Source organism: Perognathus longimembris, chromosome 14, assembly GCF_023159225.1.
Source record: "Perognathus longimembris pacificus isolate PPM17 chromosome 14, ASM2315922v1, whole genome shotgun sequence".
Classification (NCBI taxonomy): Eukaryota; Metazoa; Chordata; class Mammalia; order Rodentia; family Heteromyidae; genus Perognathus; species Perognathus longimembris.
In genome coordinates this window covers 27,663,087-27,682,439 of record NC_063174.1, presented here as the reverse complement: position 1 = coordinate 27,682,439, position 19,353 = coordinate 27,663,087, and the positions used below count along the sequence as shown (strand labels likewise).

At 38.2% G+C, this 19,353-nt stretch overlaps 1 protein-coding gene across 2 annotated transcripts in view; it reads right to left on the bottom strand.

The window, feature by feature from the left end:
- Arid4a (AT-rich interaction domain 4A) overlaps window positions 1-19,353 on the bottom strand; it is an 85,184-nt gene that overhangs the window by 13,770 nt on the left and 52,061 nt on the right. For both annotated transcript variants that reach the window (XM_048361859.1, XM_048361860.1), the window contains exons 16-19: window positions 10,305-10,552; window positions 6,938-7,135; window positions 4,037-4,121; window positions 2,440-2,581 (exon numbers count right to left, since the gene is read on the bottom strand). In XM_048361859.1, coding sequence (XP_048217816.1) covers window positions 2,440-2,581; window positions 4,037-4,121; window positions 6,938-7,135; window positions 10,305-10,552 — 673 coding nt within the window. The remainder of the gene's footprint in view (window positions 1-2,439; window positions 2,582-4,036; window positions 4,122-6,937; window positions 7,136-10,304; window positions 10,553-19,353) is intronic.

Below are 19,353 nucleotides of genomic sequence, written 5' to 3'. Positions count from 1 at the left end.
TAAGTACAAGCCTCTGGCACCCAGCGCTAATTGTAATTTTAATTGACATTATATTTAGGCTACCACAGAACTTACACAAAGTCAAGGACTAGTACTGAAATATGAAACAGATGTGTTAGGTGATTTACATCAAGATCTAGAGGATACTGATATGTGTGTTGACCATTTTGTGCCCTAAGAAAGATACATGACATATCATCTAAAATTATTCTGCAAAGAAGAGATGGCTAAAATGAACAATGTGAATTTTCAAAACTTTTATTATTAACAATCAAGTACAGGTAAAGTCAGATGGCTTGTAATCCTAACTACTCAGGAGACTGAGCTCTGTGGATCCCAATTAGAAGCAAGCCCAGGGAGACAAATCCAAGAGCAAGGGACTCTTACCTCTAATTTTAAAAAGCCAGAAGCTCAACCTTAAGTGGAAACAGTTAAGCATGAGTGTTTAAGCCCTAGTGCCAGCATGTAGATACACGCACATACACTCATACAGATTAGAGGTAAACCACCTACTTGTAAAAAGAAATTATTCCCTTTATGCCAGATTTTTGAAAAATAATAATCAGAGTTCTAACACTGTAAAAGAACTTTAAAATTTAAAAGTTCTGCCCATATGGTATCCACATCTTGAAGAAATCACAAAAGGCAAATTATCTTTAAGTGAAAAGGTACATACAGTTTTACATAAAAATTTTCTTTTGTAGTTCTAACATAAACAGAATATAGAATTCACATTTCTCACATTTTATAGCTTTTATGAGGCAGTTTAATAAGGTGGCTAAGTATAGTTCTATAGGGTATACATAGCACAAGGGCAAAACCACGTAAGAAGTCTACCTTTCACCTTGTGGACATCTTGCATGGCAGTAAAAAGGAAAGTTCATGTCCCTATAATCTATATACACACCCCATATAGACTGTAGGAAAATCTGTAATCAGAATAATGTTTCTTTTAAAAGGAGGGAAATTTTCAAGATAACTGCTTAATATTTCTTAAATCACACGGAAAATGCACAGACACCAAAGTAAAAGAAATGAATAAAAGTAGAATAAAATATGTTCACCTGTATTCATCACAAAACTTGCCTGTATACCACATTCATTTGCGCTCTCTTAATAACACAGCCTCCGCATTGCTATAAGATCTCAGGGTGAACAGCCCTAAACTTAAGAAAGACGTGGTTGCCAGGTACTAATGGCTAATGCCCATAACCTTAGCTACTTAGAAGGTTAAGATCTGAGCATCTCAGTTCAAAGCCGGCCCAAACAGGAAAGTCCATGAGACTTACATCCAATTAAGCACTGAAAAGCCAGAACTGGAACTGTTGCTCAAGTGATAGACTGCTAGTGTGAACACAATAGTTCAGGGACAGTACTTATTAGGATCTAAGTTCAAGCCCCAGAACAGGCACATGTTACACACATACACACACAGATACATGAGATACTGGTACACTTGAAGCACCACACACTAGAATGTGTGGCTTTTTTAATTTGCTGTGTATTAAAATAGTACATTTCTAACACATTTGTGAAAAGTATTCCTATGTTAAAATATCACTAAATTTTAAATAAAAAATATATAGCAAAACAAAACTAGCTTCAAGCCAGGTAATCGAGGCTCACACCTATAATCCTAGCTACTCAGGAGGCTGAGATCTAAGGATGGCGGTTTGAAGCCAGCCCAGGTAGGAAAGACAGTGATACTCTTATCTCCAATTAACCATCAGAAAACAAGAAGTAGCGCTGTGGATCAAAGTGGTAGAGTGCTAGCCTTGTGCAAAAGCTCAAGAACAGTGCCCAGGTCCTGAGATTAAGACCCACAGCCACCCCCCCACCCCCCCATAAAGGTAGCTTCAAATTAAAATTAGTTTAACTCATATGATATTAAACAATTTGATGATTTACTATGACTCTCACACAGTGGTACTTTAATTAGTCACAAAATATTTTCCATGAATAATAGCTCATAGGTAACAGTAGTCCTATAAGATTATATCCCCTAGTGACATAATATCTTTGTGTAAGTACACTCAATGCTGTTTTAACAAGGATGCATGTGGATAAATACACACACACACACACACACACACACACACACACACACATGTTTTTTGGTTTTGGGTTTTCTTTGGCCAGTTAGTCCTGGTGCTTGAACTCAGGGCCTGGGTGCTATCCCTGAGCTTCTTTTGCTCAGGCTAGCACTCTACCACTTGAGCCATAACATGACATCTGCCTTTTTCTGTCTATGTGGTACTGAGGAATCGAACCCAGGGCTTCATGCATGCTAGGCAATCTCTCTACCAGTATGCCACATTCTCAGCCCCCTGTATTTATTTTTAAAAAATCAGTGATCCTCAAAATTGAGTACCTTTCCATTCCACACAATACATGTGAGCTGTCTAGCAAATTGATGTAAAATTTAAGCATTTTTGGTACCTGATTTTCCTTCACTGTTTGTTGTCTTAGATAAACTGTATGGCATGTTTGATGAAAGGGCAGATTTTAAAGGCGGTCGTCCCCGTTTCGATTTCTGCCTCTCTTCATCCCTCTTTTCATCCTTTTCACTGTCTTCTTTATTCTGGGTAACAACAACAAAATGCATGACAAGGGTCAATGCCTTGTAAAACCTGAACATTCTCCTTCTCCAAGAAAACTATAATTCAAAAACAAAAGGTTAGTTATTTTAATTGTCAACTCAATTTATAGTTACAGAAAAATCAAGCATAGTTTTCTAGACTATTCCTATGATTCCTACACTGTAACTATTTTCTACCAAAGCAGTACATTAGAAAACTATACAGCTACTCCAAACCCCCTTTAGCCCTGGTATTTCTTCTTATCTGCTAAGGAAATGAAAGAGGACAATAATAACAAAACACCAGTCACAACTCCACAGTGAACGTTGAAGCTCAAAGGTATGGATAAAGGAACAACTGGCCAACAGAAAAGTTCCACATTTTTAATACTTCTCATATATCAAAATCAGATTTCACATTTTTAAAAATACAAAGGTACTGAAAAAAATTCTATAGTCTGGTAATCCCAACACTCACACAACAGAGTAGTTATTTCCACTCTCTAAGATACTTCTTAGTACCAATAGTCCTAAATTTACTTCTTTTCTGAAAAGCTCTGGACATTTGAAGTTCAAACTTATACCTGAAGGGTTATTGGTTTTCACATTTCCATGATTCCAGGTAATATGTTTTAAACTTTTACTATAGTTCTTGGGTTGCAGCCTTTAAAAAAATCAAACATCTGGGAATATGGCTGAGTGGTAGAGTGCTTGCCTAGCAATGCATGAAGCCCTGGGTTCAATTCCTCAGTACTACATAAACAGAAGAAGTCAGAAATGGCACTGTGACTCAAGTGGTAGCACCCTAGCCTTGCGCAAAAGAAGCTCAGGGACAGTACCTAGGCCCTGAGTTCAAGCTACAGGACTGGTAAAACAAAACAAAACAAAACCACAACTATCTTAAATGAATCAAGACAATTATTATAGAAAGTTTTATTTAAATATAACTTTCTTTGTACCGTAAATAAGTGAAATAAGCCAATCTGAAATGATATTTATGAGACTACATGGCATTGTAGAAAAGTAAAGTAATGGAGGCAATTAAAAAAAAGTTAGTGGTTGCCAAAAATTGGTGGAATGTGGTGCAGGTTGGAAAAAGAACTGGCTGAGCATGGAACATTTTTGGAAAAATGAACTATTTATCCAAACTCACAGAAAGTACAACAGACCTATAACTATGCTGTACCTTCTGTGCACACACCATCCTAATGTAACCTGTGGACTGTGATTATCAATGTGGGTTTATCAACTGTAACAACTGAACCATTAAGGTGGGAGTGAGGAAGGAGCTTGAAAATGGAATAGACTACAAATGTATGGGGTACAGGGTATATCGAAAATCTCTGTACCTTCTCTATTTTGTTGCAAACGTCAAAAAGCTCTAAAAAAACAATGTAGATACAATACAATGTGAATAATTCCTGTACCTATCACCAGTTATATAATACATGAACATACTTTTGCTTTCTTCTTTTGTTTTTTCTTTGGTCCACCTTTGTCCAAAGGCCAAATTATCCTGTCAGCTTTCACCCATTCATCATACCTTAAAATAAAGAAAAATTCAAAATTTCATAATGTTACACTATTTGAAATATATTCACCAAACAAAAATAACAGTGAGATAGATGAAAGAGTTTGTCCCTTTTCTTTATGTTGGGAGAGAAGTGAAGGGCACAGGAACTGGTTAGATGGTAATGTATTCCAGCAACTGTATTAGGTGCTTCAAACCTACCATCTATGGGAAATAACAAGAGAATTTGAGTTAGCAGGTTTAGAAATATGGATAAGCAAACACTTTAAGATTTAAAAATACTTGGACTGCTTTGTTTTCCACAACAGATCTGGGCTTGTAAACAAATTCTGTGCTAGAATTCATTCTACTTAATGAACAATAAAAGATAAGTCAGGTAAGTTCACATTTGCTATATGATGAGCTCCAGATTGTATAAACTCCTTTGACATTTTCTTTCCTATCCAAACTTTCTCTAGTCTCTCACATGTTTTGTTTTACATTTATTTATTTATTTATTTATTTATTTATTTATTTATTTATTTATTTATTTTTGATGCTGGTAGGAGGGCTTGACCTTAGAGTCTTATGTGCACTTGGCTTTTTGCTCGAGGGTGGTACTCTACCACTTGAGCCACACATCCTCTTCTGTCTTTTTGCCAGTTACTTGGGGATGGACTCAAGAGCTTCCAATCTTGATCTTCCAAATCTCAGCCTTTTAAATAGCTAGTATACCAGCATAAACCACTGAAATATAGCTTGCCTCTAGTATTTTGAATAAAATTTTACTCTGAGTCATGTCACTTTTCCCCCCATGGTGCAGTAGAGCAAATTCAGGTCCTCACACTGGCTAGGCAAGTACTCTACTATTTAGCTACACCTGTGTCCTTGAAAAATACCACTTTCAAGACCAAAGGTTTTACAGATATGTATATTTTTCTTTCTGTAACTTTATTTTGTTTAGCTCAAATTGAAGACTAATTTCCTTTTCCAAAAGACTTCCATCACTTTTGAATTTCAATAAAATCAGTTAAAGCTACTAATTATAGACAACCTTTCTACAACTAAGTAACATTACATATGTTACATAAATATATACAATTATTTATAGAATTCCATAAAACTCTATGATCCGAATATTTAAATAAAACTACAGGCTGTCTTCACTTTACACTGTAACTGTGTAAATAAATTCAGGTATCTAGAAACCATGCCCTTGCTTTGTAAACCAGTTACTGTGGAGATGTATGAAGTATGCACGTGGCTCCAATATGCAAGTTCCAGTTGTGATGGTATACCATAACTCAAAAAATACTCCTGGATTAACAAAGAGCTAAACTTTGGAAACAGAACTTGGTATAAGCACTGTAGAAGACTTCTTACACACATGTAAGGAAAATGATGGGAAAGAAAAATTCTAGCACACAGAACAGAGACACCCATCAGAGTAAATGGTTGTCAACTAAATAGAATGTGAGAAGAAAAGATGATTATAATGTACTTTGACTGTAAACATACTGACTCCAAGTTGGGAAATAGTCTTCTCTCCCTGAATTGAACTATACATATTTGGGGAAGAGAAACCACATCCTTTAAAATGTCAGATAAAGAAACAATTACTCATTGAGGACTTACTACTAAGTGACAGCCTAATTCTAAAGACTTCACACTTGCTGGGTGCTGGTGGCTCACACTAGTAATTGTAACAACTCAGGAGGCTGAGATCTGAGGATCGTAGTTCAAAGCCAGCCTGGGGATAAGTGTGTGAGATTGTTTAACCACCAGAAAACTAGAAGTGGAACTGTGGCTCAAAGTAGTAGTAGCCTTAAGCAAAAAGAAAAAGGAAAGTGCCCAAACACAGACTTCTATGTTGGTACAGGTATTTTCATTATTTCATAATATCTCTATGATATTTTCCCCAATTTTGCTCAATGAGGAAATTGAGTCATAACACAACACACATCAAGTATAGAGATACCATGGGGCAATATGCTCCAAGTAAATCTGTGGAAACCTAAGATTTCAGACAGAGACTTTAAAAGAGAGGAAGAGAAAAGCAGCTCTTGCCATTCAGGAATTAGCCTGAATTGGGCCTTGATGTTGCTGACTTTGTCTGGCCTTCAAAGCAATGCTGAGTTTTCTTATTTTGAAAATAAAAAATTTCAGTAGAACACCAGCATAAGACCAGTCTGATCTGTGCCCTTTATGAATCAAAACAAAACTAAGACCATTCACTAATTATGTATGAACACAGAGAATAAAACAACTCAGAAACAATGTCCAAACCATAAAAATGACTAAGCAATCTTTTCCCCCTAATATTAGTCTAGTATGGGTTCTTGACCAATTATAAGTATAGAATGAAGCCTCACCTTAAACCTTCTCTGAAGCAATCTAACAGAAGCTCAAATCTAAGTCCTTTTCTACATTCTTTTCTATTAACTAGCCAACTTGGGAGTTATTTTATTGCTTGACATAGATTTGGTTTCTAAACAACAAAACATACATTTGTAGAGTTGAGATAGCTCCAATATGAGCTATCCCTGTTCCTTTCATTGATTCATTTAAACCCTATGACTATAATGCCCCATAGTTCTCCATGTTGTGTTCTCCCACTCTGTAAATGAGTAAAACACCAACTTGCTTTTGCTCCAAAGATACATCTTTGCCTAGATGTAGTGATACAGCTTATTAAACAGAGCAAATATCAAAGTCTTGGGTATTTTAAGGTGCACTTTGTAAATGCAAGCTCAATATGTTTTAGTTCTTTACAACATTAAATTAAATTGACCTTTAAAAATTCATTATTGAAAAAAAAATCAGCAGTAAGAAAACAATTATGTGGTTACCTGACATTCCATCCATAGTAATGTACCAAATATAGGATTTCTCCGTCATCAATTTCAGTGCTTTTAATGCTGGCTTCATAAATTTTCTGTGTTTTCCCCCGTCCATACTTGACTTTCACTTTGGTTCCTGTTAGGCAGGGCTCCGTGTCCTCATCATCTTCCTCTCCTTCAGAGCCACATTTGCTTTCAGATTCTTCCCTGCAGTAAGTTACAACATTGATAATACTACTAATAATTCCATAAGAATATGATAAATGCTAAAAGAATCCAACGTTTAGAATTTTCACAACCCAAGTATCATCTTAATAATGTATCAGTGGAGGAGGAGAAGAAGGAGGAGAAGGAGAAGATTTTCATGGATTACTTGAAGGACTTTTTGATGTAAAAGTGCACTGTACCAAAACCAATCCATATCAATAATCACAGCTGATGATTTGGAACAAATCATTTTTGATACAAAAAAATTATGTTCTAAGAAAGTATTTGGGATTCATATTTAAGTGCCACTTTATATGTTAAAATGGCCTGAAAATATTTTGCAACTGTCTGCAATTAACATATCTTAAATCTACTTTATCACTACTTTCAGCTTATCTAAGAAGAGCTCTTAATAAAACCAATCTATCAGGTGGGCCAAGTAACAATAAACAAGGCTATCTACCTTAGGATTTTGTCATTTAAACTAGTTTACATTTTGGATATGGGGTCACTTGTTGAAGCCATAGGATAGCATCAGGAAAACAAAGTTTTAAATATTTAGTCTTGATTGTTTTTTTCTGCTTTTTTACTCATCTTCCTTTATTTCAATAGTTAAATATAAAGAAAATTCACAAGGGGAGTCCAACAAGGTTTGTAAGACTTTTACCATAAAATATCCTCTGTTAATCTTACAAAGATTCAGAAAAAAATCCATCAAAGATTATTCAAATATGGAAATAATTTTTAAGTCTTTAGAAGAGGTATAGTAATCTATAGTAAACATAGAGCATTATTTTGTTGGCCCCTAGAGAACACAACTGAATCTTTCATAGCCTGTTCGCAGCAGGACATTTTCTCTCTAAAGATACCTCCAAATACTATCCTGAAGATGTGACAAGGGGAGAAAATTACTTAAAACAGAAAGGTCCCCATAAAGTCTTCCCCTTTCCTTGAGTCCTGATACAGAATGAAAATACAGACCGTGTTTGCTGTCTATATATTAAAGTGTGTGTGTGTGTGTGTGTGTGTGTGTGTGTGTGTGTGCACACACATGAATGCACACTGGCCCTGGGGCTTGAATTCAGAGCCTCATCTTCTTGCTTTACTTTTCTACTGACAGCTAGTGCTTTACCAGTTGAGCCATGCTTCTAGTTTTGGTCTTTCACTGGTTAACTAGAGATAAGAGTCTATTGGATTTATCTGTCTGGGCTGGCATCAAACCTCAGTTCTCAGTCTCCTGAGTAGCTGGAAGTGTAGGTGTAAACCAGCGGTACCCAGTTATATTTTCTTCATATTCAAATCTGTCAATTTTTTCTCTAAAAATAAATATCTGTTCAATTTACTTATCAATTAGTCTTTTTTTGGGGGGGTGGGTAGGTCTTGGGGCTTGAACTCTGGGCTTGGGTGCTGTCGCTGAGCTCTTCAGCTCAAGGCTTAGTGCTCTACCACTTGAGCCACTTCTGGTGTTCTCGGGGAACTATCCTGCCTTGCCTGGGCTTGGCTTTGAACCGTGATCTTCAGATCTCAACTTCCTGAGTAGCTAGGATTACAGATGTGAGCTACCTGCACCCAGCCAATTAGAGTCTTTCTTTTTTTTTTTTTTTCTTTTTTGCCAGTCCTGGGGCTTGGACTCAGGCATTTTCTATATATGTGATACTAAGAAATCGAACCTACAGCTTCATTCATATGAGGCAAGCACTCTTGCCACTAGGCCATATTCCCAGCCCCAATTATAGTCTTTCAAAACCATATGTATGGGGGCTGGGAATATGGCCTAGTGGTAAAGTGCTCATCTTGTATACATGAAGCCCTGGGTTCAATTCCTCAGCACCACATATACAGAAAAAGCCGGAAGTAGCGCTGTGGCTCAAGTGGCCGAGTGCTAGCCTTGAGCAAAAAGAAGCCAGGGAGAGTGCTCAGGCCCTGAGGTTTAAGCCCCAGGACTGGCAAAAAAAAATCCCCCCAAAAACCAAAACCATATTTATGTACATAGACTCATTGTTTGTTTTATGTACATATTATTATCCATTTACAAGACTTTGATGCTTTTTTGCCCTTTAAACTAGAACTAGCCCTACTTTTAAAGTTGTTCACTTTTGATTAAATTTGTTTAAATACTTAAAATACTAGACAAATTATACCACAGAACTTTCATTTTTTACTAACCTCTTTCACATTTACTTGTGACAGCTCCTATTCCTACTCATACTGAAGCAAATTCTTTCTTCCACTCACCAATTATTCCATTTTTTAAATACTTACTGTTTATTTTTAATATATTTATTATCTCAATATTTTATTCTCAGATAGTTCTATCAGCCACTAGTTGGATGTTAACAGGCCGCTTTTCCCAAAGGTAGCATTGCATAATAAAAGAATCCAAAACTAAATAAATATGGAGGAGAGCTTATGTTCAAGTTAAGTGTGTTATGCTGTTGCTGTTCATTTGAGTTGTTTTTTAGTAGTATTTAAATTAGTACAACATTTGACAAAACTTATGGAGTGGTCAACTACATAGCATGGTCAGACATACTGACCTAGCTGGACTACTCATTGCTAAACCAATTCAGACCATACATGTCTAATGCATGGGGAAAATTTTTTTTCACTCAACAGAAAATAGGATGGACATTAAAAACCTGGAATTTATTTGTGTGATGTGGGGCAAGAATGCATTTTCCAAGCTAAAATCAGGGGTGCATGCCACTTATTCTAATACAGTAACTTGAAAAAGAAAAAATGTCTTAGATAAAGCTAACACACAGAAACATCTGCTAGTACTGTGCACCCATGTGTTTGTTAGCTTTCCCACATTGTACCTTTTTTAAAATGGAATTTTTGCTGTCGCTGTTTCCTCTTGTCCACTTCCTCCATTTTTCTCCAGCTCCCTTCCCTGCTGTCAACTGCAGGACCTTTCTTTTGACTGGGTGGCGCAGCCTTCTTTGAGGCCACTGTTTAGGGCACAAGTGCTATTAAAATGGTGCGACCAGTATATTCTCCAATTCCAAAAGGCAATACACATCATCTTCACAATGTGTCTCACCTTCATTAGACAAGAGGAACGGAAGTCCCAATAAGAAAACATTCCCTCACACCTGAATCTCTAAGCAGGAACAAGTGCCGCCATACCCCAGACAGATGCTTCTGGAGAACAAACTAGATAATGTACCTCTCTTGGCTCTTCTCTTCCTCTTCATCTGAATCACCATCAGAATCCTCTTGCTTTTTAATTTTCTTTTCTTTTTGCTTTGGTATACTTTTTCTCCCCAGTAGTAGCTCATTTTCTCTTTTCTCTGCAGTTTCATAGTCATCGTCTAGATCCTTATTTTCTGTATCATCTTTTAATTTGTCCTCTGTTTTCTCTTCTTCAGTTTCCTTCTTAATAGAATTTGCATCTCGAGCAATCTTCCTTCTTCCCTAGTAGGAGGGAAAAATGGTTTAAGACAAAGGCCTGAAAGAGACACCTTTCCTTTACTTCACACAATGACTACTCTGAGGGATTCACACAAGGCTCTGGAAACCAACAACTCAAGAAGTACTATTTTCTACCTTCTAAAAGTAAAAAAAAAAAAAAAAATAAAAAATAAACCAGTTACTCACAAGTCTAGCATGATCCCTGGCACATACTACCTAAAAAATAAACATCAGGACTGGTAATGTAGCTCAAATAAGAGACTACTTGGGGCTGGGGATATAGCCTAGTGGCAAGAGTGCCTGCTTCGGATACACGAGGCCCTAGGTTCGATTCCCCAGCACCACATATACAGAAAACGGCCAGAAGTGGCGCTGTGGCTCAAGTGGCAGAGTGCTAGCCTTGAGCGGGAAGAAGCCAGGGACAGTGCTCAGGCCCTGAGTTCAAGGCCCAGGACTGGCAAAAAAAAAAAAGAAAAGAAAAGAGACTACTTGTCTAGCAAGCACAAGGCCCTCAGATCAAAACAAGGACCACTAAAAACAAAAATTTTCCCCTCTTCTGTTGGTAGCTCAATAGTAACTCTGACGTGTGAGACCCTGGTTTCAGTCTCCAGCACCAGACAAAAAAGAAACTCAAAAGTCTTGGTGATGTTAGTAAGTGCTCTACCACTGAGCTACATCCTCACTCTTTATACTACACTACTATTTGGTTTTTTCTTGGAAGGTGAAATGTGTACATTCAGAAAGGGTCTTGATGTAGCCCAGGCTTCTCTTAAACTCAAGATCCTTCTGTCTCAGCCTCCTGAGCCCTAGGGTTACAGGAATGAACCATCATGCCTGGCTTCTTTCAATATTTCTTAACTACAAAAAGAACTTTAAATAAATTATCTAAATGTTAATGAACCAATCTCCTTATTTATGGCCTTGTGAAGCTGTATAGTCTCTGATTCTACTGTTTATTTATTTTACTTATTTATTTTTTTTGTGTTAGTCCTGGGTCTTGAACTCAGGCTGAGCTTTTGTGCTCAAGGCTAATGCTCTACAACTGAGCCACAGCTCAAATTCTGGCTTTTGTGGTGTTTAATCAAACATAACAGTCTCATGGATTTTTCTGCCCTGGCTGGCTTTAGAACCAGGATCTTCAAATCTCAGCCTTCTGAGATTATAGCTAGGATTATAGGCGTGAGCCACTGGTACCAGGTTCTGTTTATTAAGACACAATCTACAGTATTTGTGTGTGACTATATTTTAAAAGGACCTATGGTGGGCATTCCTGAAATTTCAGGTATTAACTTCAGGAAGCAAAGCTCCAGAGGATCACAATTTAAGGATAGCCCAAGCAGAAAGTTATCAAGACCCAATCTCAACCAATAATGTTGGGTGGTTCTTGCCTATAATCCTATCAGTGTGGATAATGTAAATATGAGGATTATGGTCCAGATCAGCATGGGCAAAAACGTGAGTCCTTACTCAAAAGAATTATGCAAAAACAGCTGGGAATGTGGCTAAGTACAACGCACTTGCTTATCAGCAAGTGCAGGGTCCTGATCTATAATACCACAAAAATAAATTAAAGTACCACAAAAATAAATAAATAACCCTAAGTGCATCAATGGTGAAAACATGAAGAGATATCTTTGGCCACTAGGAACTATTTATATCTCTAATAGCTTTTACCTAACCTCAAGGCTACTACTTGGGCCATACTCCCACTTCTTTTGCTTTTAGTTTGTTTTTCAGATAAGGATTTGTACTAACTTGTCCCAGATTGGCCTCAAATCACAATCCTCCTACCTGTGTCTCTCAAGTAGCCCAGCCAATGAAATAAAGGATTCATTCCACTTTGAGTCAGCTTTTAAGGCTAGCACTCTGCCACTTGAGCCACAGCGCCACTTCTGGCCATTTTCTGTATATGTGGTGCTGGGGAATCGAACCCAGGGCTTCATGTATACGAGGCAAGCACTCTTGCCACTAGGCCACATCCCCAGCAATTGAATATTTTACAATTAATAGCTTAGTAATTAAATACTTTCCCAAGTTCCAATGTGTTATTTCTGCTTCAAAAGTAGAAGCAGGGGGCTGGGGATATAGCCTAGTGGCAAGAGTGCCTGCCTCGGATACACGAGGCCCTAGGTTCGATTCCCCAGCACCACATATACAGAAAACGGCCAGAAGCGGCGCTGTGGCTCAAGTGGCAGAGTGCTAGCCTTGAGCGGGAAGAAGCCAGGGACAGTGCTCAGGCCCTGAGTCCAAGGCCCAGGACTGGCCAAAAAAAAAAAAAAAAAACAAAAAAAACAAAAATCAAAAGTAGAAGCAGAAATTTATTTCTATCAGAAAACACTAGAATCTAAATTCCATGGTAGCAGGAGCTTTGTATTATTCACTGTGTGTCTCAGAGTTCTACATAGGTCCTTGTAACATAATAGGTGCTGTTTAATATATGTAGTTAAAGGAATGAGAACTATTAACTATCAAAGTTTAAGTGCATATACCTTTGTTCCCCCCCCCAATCTCATTTTTACTTTAACTACCTCTCCCTTCTCATTACTTTTTTAAATCTTTAGTAGGTTTCTCCTTTCCTGTTCCTCCTACTAACAAGTCCACCTCCCCTAAACAAACATTCCTTTATGTAAAAATCCTGACATATTATTAATTGTGTTTTAGGCTTAGATTCCATACATGAGTAAAAACAGGTGCTGTTTGTCCATGGGAATTTGGGGGGGATTTCACTTAATGTGACATTTTCCATTTCCAGCATTTTTCTGAAGGTGGTATTATTTCATTTTTTTCTTTATGACTGAATAATACTCCATTTCATGTGTATATATACTACATTTCCAGAAATCCCATTTTTTTTTTTTTTTTGGCCAGTCCTGGGGCTTGGACTCAGGGCCTGAGCACTGTCCCTGGCTTCTTCCCGCTCAAGGCTAGCACCCTGCCACTTGAGCCACAGCGCCGCTTCTGGCCGTTTTTTCTGTATATGTGGTGCTGGGGAATCGAACCTAGGGCCTCGTGTATCCGAGGCAGGCACTCTTGCCACTAGGCTATATCCCCAGCCCTACCACCGTTTTTAATACCACAAAAATATGGTACTTTTAGAAAGTCAGATAATATTCTCTTAAAATATGCTAATATCATATTAAATGGAGAGAAACTTAAATCATTCCCCCTAAACTCAGGAACAAGACAAGGATGCCCACTCTCCCCACTTCTTTTCAACATAGTGCTGGAATCCCTAGCCATAGCAATAAGGCAAGAGGAGGACATTAAAGGGATCCACATCGGCAAGGAAGAAATCAAGTTATCCCTATTCACAGACGACATGATCTTATATCTGATGGACCCAAAAAACTCAGTACCCAAACTCCTACACCTAATAAACCAATTTGGCAAAGTAGCAGGATACAAAATCAACCCACAAAAGTCAGCAGCTTTTCTGTACACCAGCAATAGACAAACAGAAAAGGAAATTATGGAAACAATTCCATTTACAGTAGCCAAAAAAAGAATAAAGTACCTAGGGATCAACTTAACCAAGGACGTGACAGACCTATTTAATGAAAACTACAAAAATCTAATAAGGGAAATCAAAGAAGACACAAGGAGATGGAAAGACCTCCCATGCTCATGGGTAGGCAGAATCAATATAGTGAAAATGGCCATATTGCCCAAATTGTTATACAAATTCAATGCAATACCTATCAAAATCCCAGCCACATTCTTCACTGAAATAGAGAAACCAATCCATAAATTCATATGGAACAGCAAAAAACCTAGAATAGCCAAAGCAATTCTAGGCAAAAAAAGCAGTGCAGGAGGTATCACAATACCTGACTTCAAGCTCTACTACAAGGCCATCATAACAAAAACAGCATGGTATTGGTATAAAAACAGATCGGAAGACCAATGGATTAGAACTGAAGACCCAGAAATAAAACCGCACTCTTACAGCCAACTGATATTCGACAAAGGAGCTAAAGACATACAATGGAATAAACATAGCCTCTTCAACTACTGGTGCTGGGAGAACTGGGCAGCCATATGCAGAAAACTCAAAGTAGACCCAAGCCTATCACCATGCACCAAGATCAACTCAAAATGGATCAAGGACCTCAACATCAGACCTGAATCCTTGAAACTACTGAAGGACAGAGTAGGAAAGACACTAGAACTTATAGGCACAGGAAGGAACTTCCTGAATAGAGTCCCAGGGGCACAACAAATAGGGGAAAGACTCGACAAATGGGACTACTACAAATTAAAAAGTTTCTGCACAGCTAAGGACATAGCCACCAAAATAGAAAGACAACCAACGATATGGGAAAGGATATTTACCAGCACAGCAACAGACAAAGGCCTGATATCTGTCATCTACAGAGAACTCAAAAAACTAAGCCCCTCCAAGCCCAATAAACCTATTAGGAAATGGGCAAAAGAGCTAAAGAGAGACTTCACAAGAGAAGATATAAAAATGGCAAAGAAACATACGAGGAAATGCTCAACATCCCTGCTAGTAAAGGAAATGCAAATAAAAACAACCCTGAGATACCACCTCACCCCAGTTAGAATGGCCTATACTCTGAACTCAGGAAACAACAAATGCTGGAGGGGCTGTGGGGAAAGAGGAACCCTTCTCCATTGTTGGTGGGAGTGCAAATTAGTACAACCACTTTGGAGAACAGTATGGAGGTTTCTCAAAAAGCTCAATATAGACCTACCCTATGACCCAGCCATACCACTCCTAGGCATCTATCCTAAACAGCAAAATCCAAGATATCAAAAAGACATTTGTACTTCCATGTTTATCGCGGCACAATTCACAATAGCTAAAATATGGAAACAACCCAGATGCCCCTCCACAGACGAATGGATCCAAAAAATATGGTACTTATACACAATGGAATACTACATAGCTATTAGGAATGGTGAAATACTGTTATTCGCAGGGAAATGGTCAGAACATCGAACAAATAATGTTGAGTGAGACAAGCCTAGAACACAGAAAACAAAGGGGCATGATCTCCCTGATATATGACTGTTAACAAAGGGAGATGGAGAGACAGTAGAGACCAAGTCTGTGAATATTGTATATGTTCTTGATACATTGCATATTGCATATATGTCAACCTGACCTAGAGAAGGGATAGAAAAACAGGTCGTAAGATATCATAAGAAATGTACACACTGCCCTACTATGTAACTGCACCCTCTTTGCACAACACCTTGTAAAAAAATTTATGTCCAATTAATAAAAAAAAAATGGAATAGAAAAAAAATAATAAAAAAATAAAATACTGGAATCAACCATGTGAAGGTAAATTATGTTCATCTATACTATACAGCACACTGCAAATGTCTTGTACAGGCCAAGATCTTCAGGTAAAAACAAAAAGTCTGTCCACAATACATACAATAGAATAACATACAGTGGAATAATAGTCATCTTGAAAAATCAAAGGAACTTCTGCCACGTTACAACATGGATGAACCTTGGAGACATTATGTTGAGCGAAATAAGCTAGACACACCTGCAGTATCAGATTCATAGGTATAGGAAGTAAAAAGTGACAGAGAGCTGAGGGAGAGAAGAGGGTGCTACTATTTAAAATGGAGAACATTTCAAGAGCCAGGCTTTGGATTACATGCTTGTAATCCTAGCTACTCAGAAGGCTGAAATATAAGGATCATGGTTAAAGCCAGTTGAAGAAGAAAAGTCCATGAGACTCTTATCTCAAATTGACCACCAAAAAGCCAGAAGTAGGGCTGTGGATCAAATGATAGAGTACTAGCCTTCAGTGAAAAAGCTTAAGGACAGCAACCAGTCCTTGAACTTAAGCCCTAAGACCCATACAAAAACAAAAAGGTAGAAACTTTCAGTTTTGCATGGTGAAAAGATTCTAGCCCTGGAGACTGACAGGTAGTAGTGACAACTACACAACCATGCAATGCCAGTCAGCTACACACTCTAAATAATTAAGATGAAATTTTTTATGTGTCTTACCATAATTTTAAAATAACATTAAGATTTAAAAAGGGGGGGCTGGGAATATGGCCTAGTGGCAAGAGTGCTTGCCTCCTGCACATGAAGCTCTGGGTTCGATTCCCCAGCATATATATGGAAAATGGCCAGAAGGGGCGCTGTAGCTCAGGTGGCAGAGTGCTAGCCTTGAGCGGGAAGAAGCCAGGGACAGTGCTCAGGCCCTGAGTCCAAGGCCCAGGACTGGCCCCCCCCCAAAAAAAAGATTTAAAAAAGGATTAATCCATATACTGAATGAATTCATAGAAGATTCTACTTAAGAGATGACACTCAGTGGAAAAAAAAACATGTTTTTAACCTTCTCTTCAGTAAAAAAATACAGGAATATAGACATTCAACTTCTCTGATAGTGTGGTAAATTACTTTCTCAAAAAAAATCTGGTAAATCAAGGCAGAAGGTGTGCTCCAGTCGTAGAGTGCCAGTCATGAGATGAGCAAAGCCAAATGAGAGCACCAGGCCCTGAGTTCAAGCCCCAGTACCAGTACACACACATACAATAAATCCTACTATCAGAATGGTGTGGATGTAATTCCTTACAGAACAATTGCATAATGGGGTAAAGTTGAAAGGTACAATCAGTGTACACACAATGAGCACTGTATAGTGTGTATGGCGAGAACAATTGCATAATGGGGTAAAGTTGAAAGGTACAATCAGTGTACACACAATGAACACTGTATAGTGTGTATGGCGTTACACATACCTGTGTCCGTGTTGGTTGGGTGAGGACGTGGACATTATAAAGAGGAGAGTCACCTCAAGAAAAAATAAAATATCTAGGAATTGACCTAACCAAAGATGTAAAGGACCTATTTGATGAGAACTATAAAAATTTAGAGAGCAATCAAACAGGACACCAGGAAATGGAAAGACATTCCATGCTCATTGGAGAGGCAGAATCAATGTAAAACTGGCTAAACTGCCAAAAATGATCCACAAATTCAATGCGATCCCCATCAAAATCCCAATGACATTCTTTACTGAATTAGAGAAAACAATCCAAAAATTCATATGGAACAACAAAAGACCTAGAATAGCCAAAGCAATACTAGGCAAAAGAAGCACTGTAGGTGGTAGCACAATACCAGATTTCAAGCTCTACTACAAAGCCATAATAACAAAAACAGCGTGGTACTGGCACAAAAATAGACCCGAGGACCAATGGAATAGATTAGAAGACCCAGATATAAAACCACGTACTTACAGTCAGCTGATTTTCAACAAAGGAGCCATCGATATACAGTGGAACAAACAAAACCTCTTCAACTATTGGTACTGGGAGAACTGGGCAGCCACATGCAGAAAACTAAAAGTGGATCCCAGCCTGTCACCAAGTACTAACATCAACTCAAAGTGGATTAAAGGCCTCAACGTAATATGAAATTCTAAAACTACTACAAGCAAAAGTGGGAGAGACACTAGAACTTATCAACACAGGCAGAACTTCCTGAACAGAGTCCCAGGGGCACAACAGATAGGAATGAGACTGGACAACATTAAAAAGTTTCTGCACAGCTAAAGGCATTGCTACTAAACTAGAAAGACACTCAACCAACTGGGAAAAGATAATTGTTTTTTGCCAGTTCTGGGGCTTGAACTCAGGGCCTGAGCACTGTCCCTGGCTTCTTTTTGCTCAAGGCTAGCACTCTACCACTTGAGCCATAGTACCACTTCTGGCTTTTTCTATATATGTGGTGCTGAGGAATCGAACCCAGGGCTTCATGTACACGAGGCAAACATTTTACCACTAGGCCATATTCCCAGCCCTGGGAAAAAATATTGACCAGCGATGCAACAAAGGTCTAGTATCTATCATATACAGGGAGCTCAAGAAACTAACCTCTTCCAAAACTAATAAACCATTCACTAAATGGGCAAGGGAACTAAATACACACTTCTCCGAAGAAGAAATAAAAATGGCAAAGAAACACATGAGGAAATGCTCATCATCCCTGGCCATAAAGAAAATGCAAATAAAAACAACACTGAGATACCACCTTACCCCAGTAAGAATGGCCTATATTCTGAACTCAGACAACAAGAAATGCTGGTGGGGATGTGGAGAAAGAGGAACTCTACTGGCACTGCTGGTAGGAATGTATACTGGTACAACCACTCTGGAAAGCAGTCTGGAGGTTCCTCAAAAAACTGAACATAGACATACCCTATGGCCCAGCCATATCACTCCTAGGCATCTATTCTGAGTAACAGGAACCAGGATATGGCAAGGACACCTGCACCTCCATGTTCACTGCTGCACTGTTCACAGTAGCAAAGATATGGAAACAACCTAGATGCCCCACTACAGATGAATGGGTTAAAAAAATGTGGTACTCATATATAATGGAATTTTACACTGCCATTAGAAAGGACAGGATAATGGTATTTGCTGGGAAATGGATGGAACTAGAAATCATGAGCGAGATAAGCCAAGAACAGAGATAAATGGTGGCATATGGTCTCCCTGATATGCGGGTGCTGTATTTAAAATGCAATAAGATAGAACAAAGTAAACAGGACTCAAGATACCAAAATACAGTAAAAACAAAAGAGGACAGCTGTGGGAGAAAAGCACCAAATAGCAAGACCCAAGCACTTCTTAGAACCACAAAGACAAGGAAACAAAGGTCCTCACCTGAATATGTCCTATTATTCTTAGACGACTCTATATTCCCTACCTCATATATGGGGTATACAGGAGCACACCCGAGGGAAGCTAGGAAGAGGGCACAGAATGAGGGGAAGGTGGGTGAAAACAATAATAATATA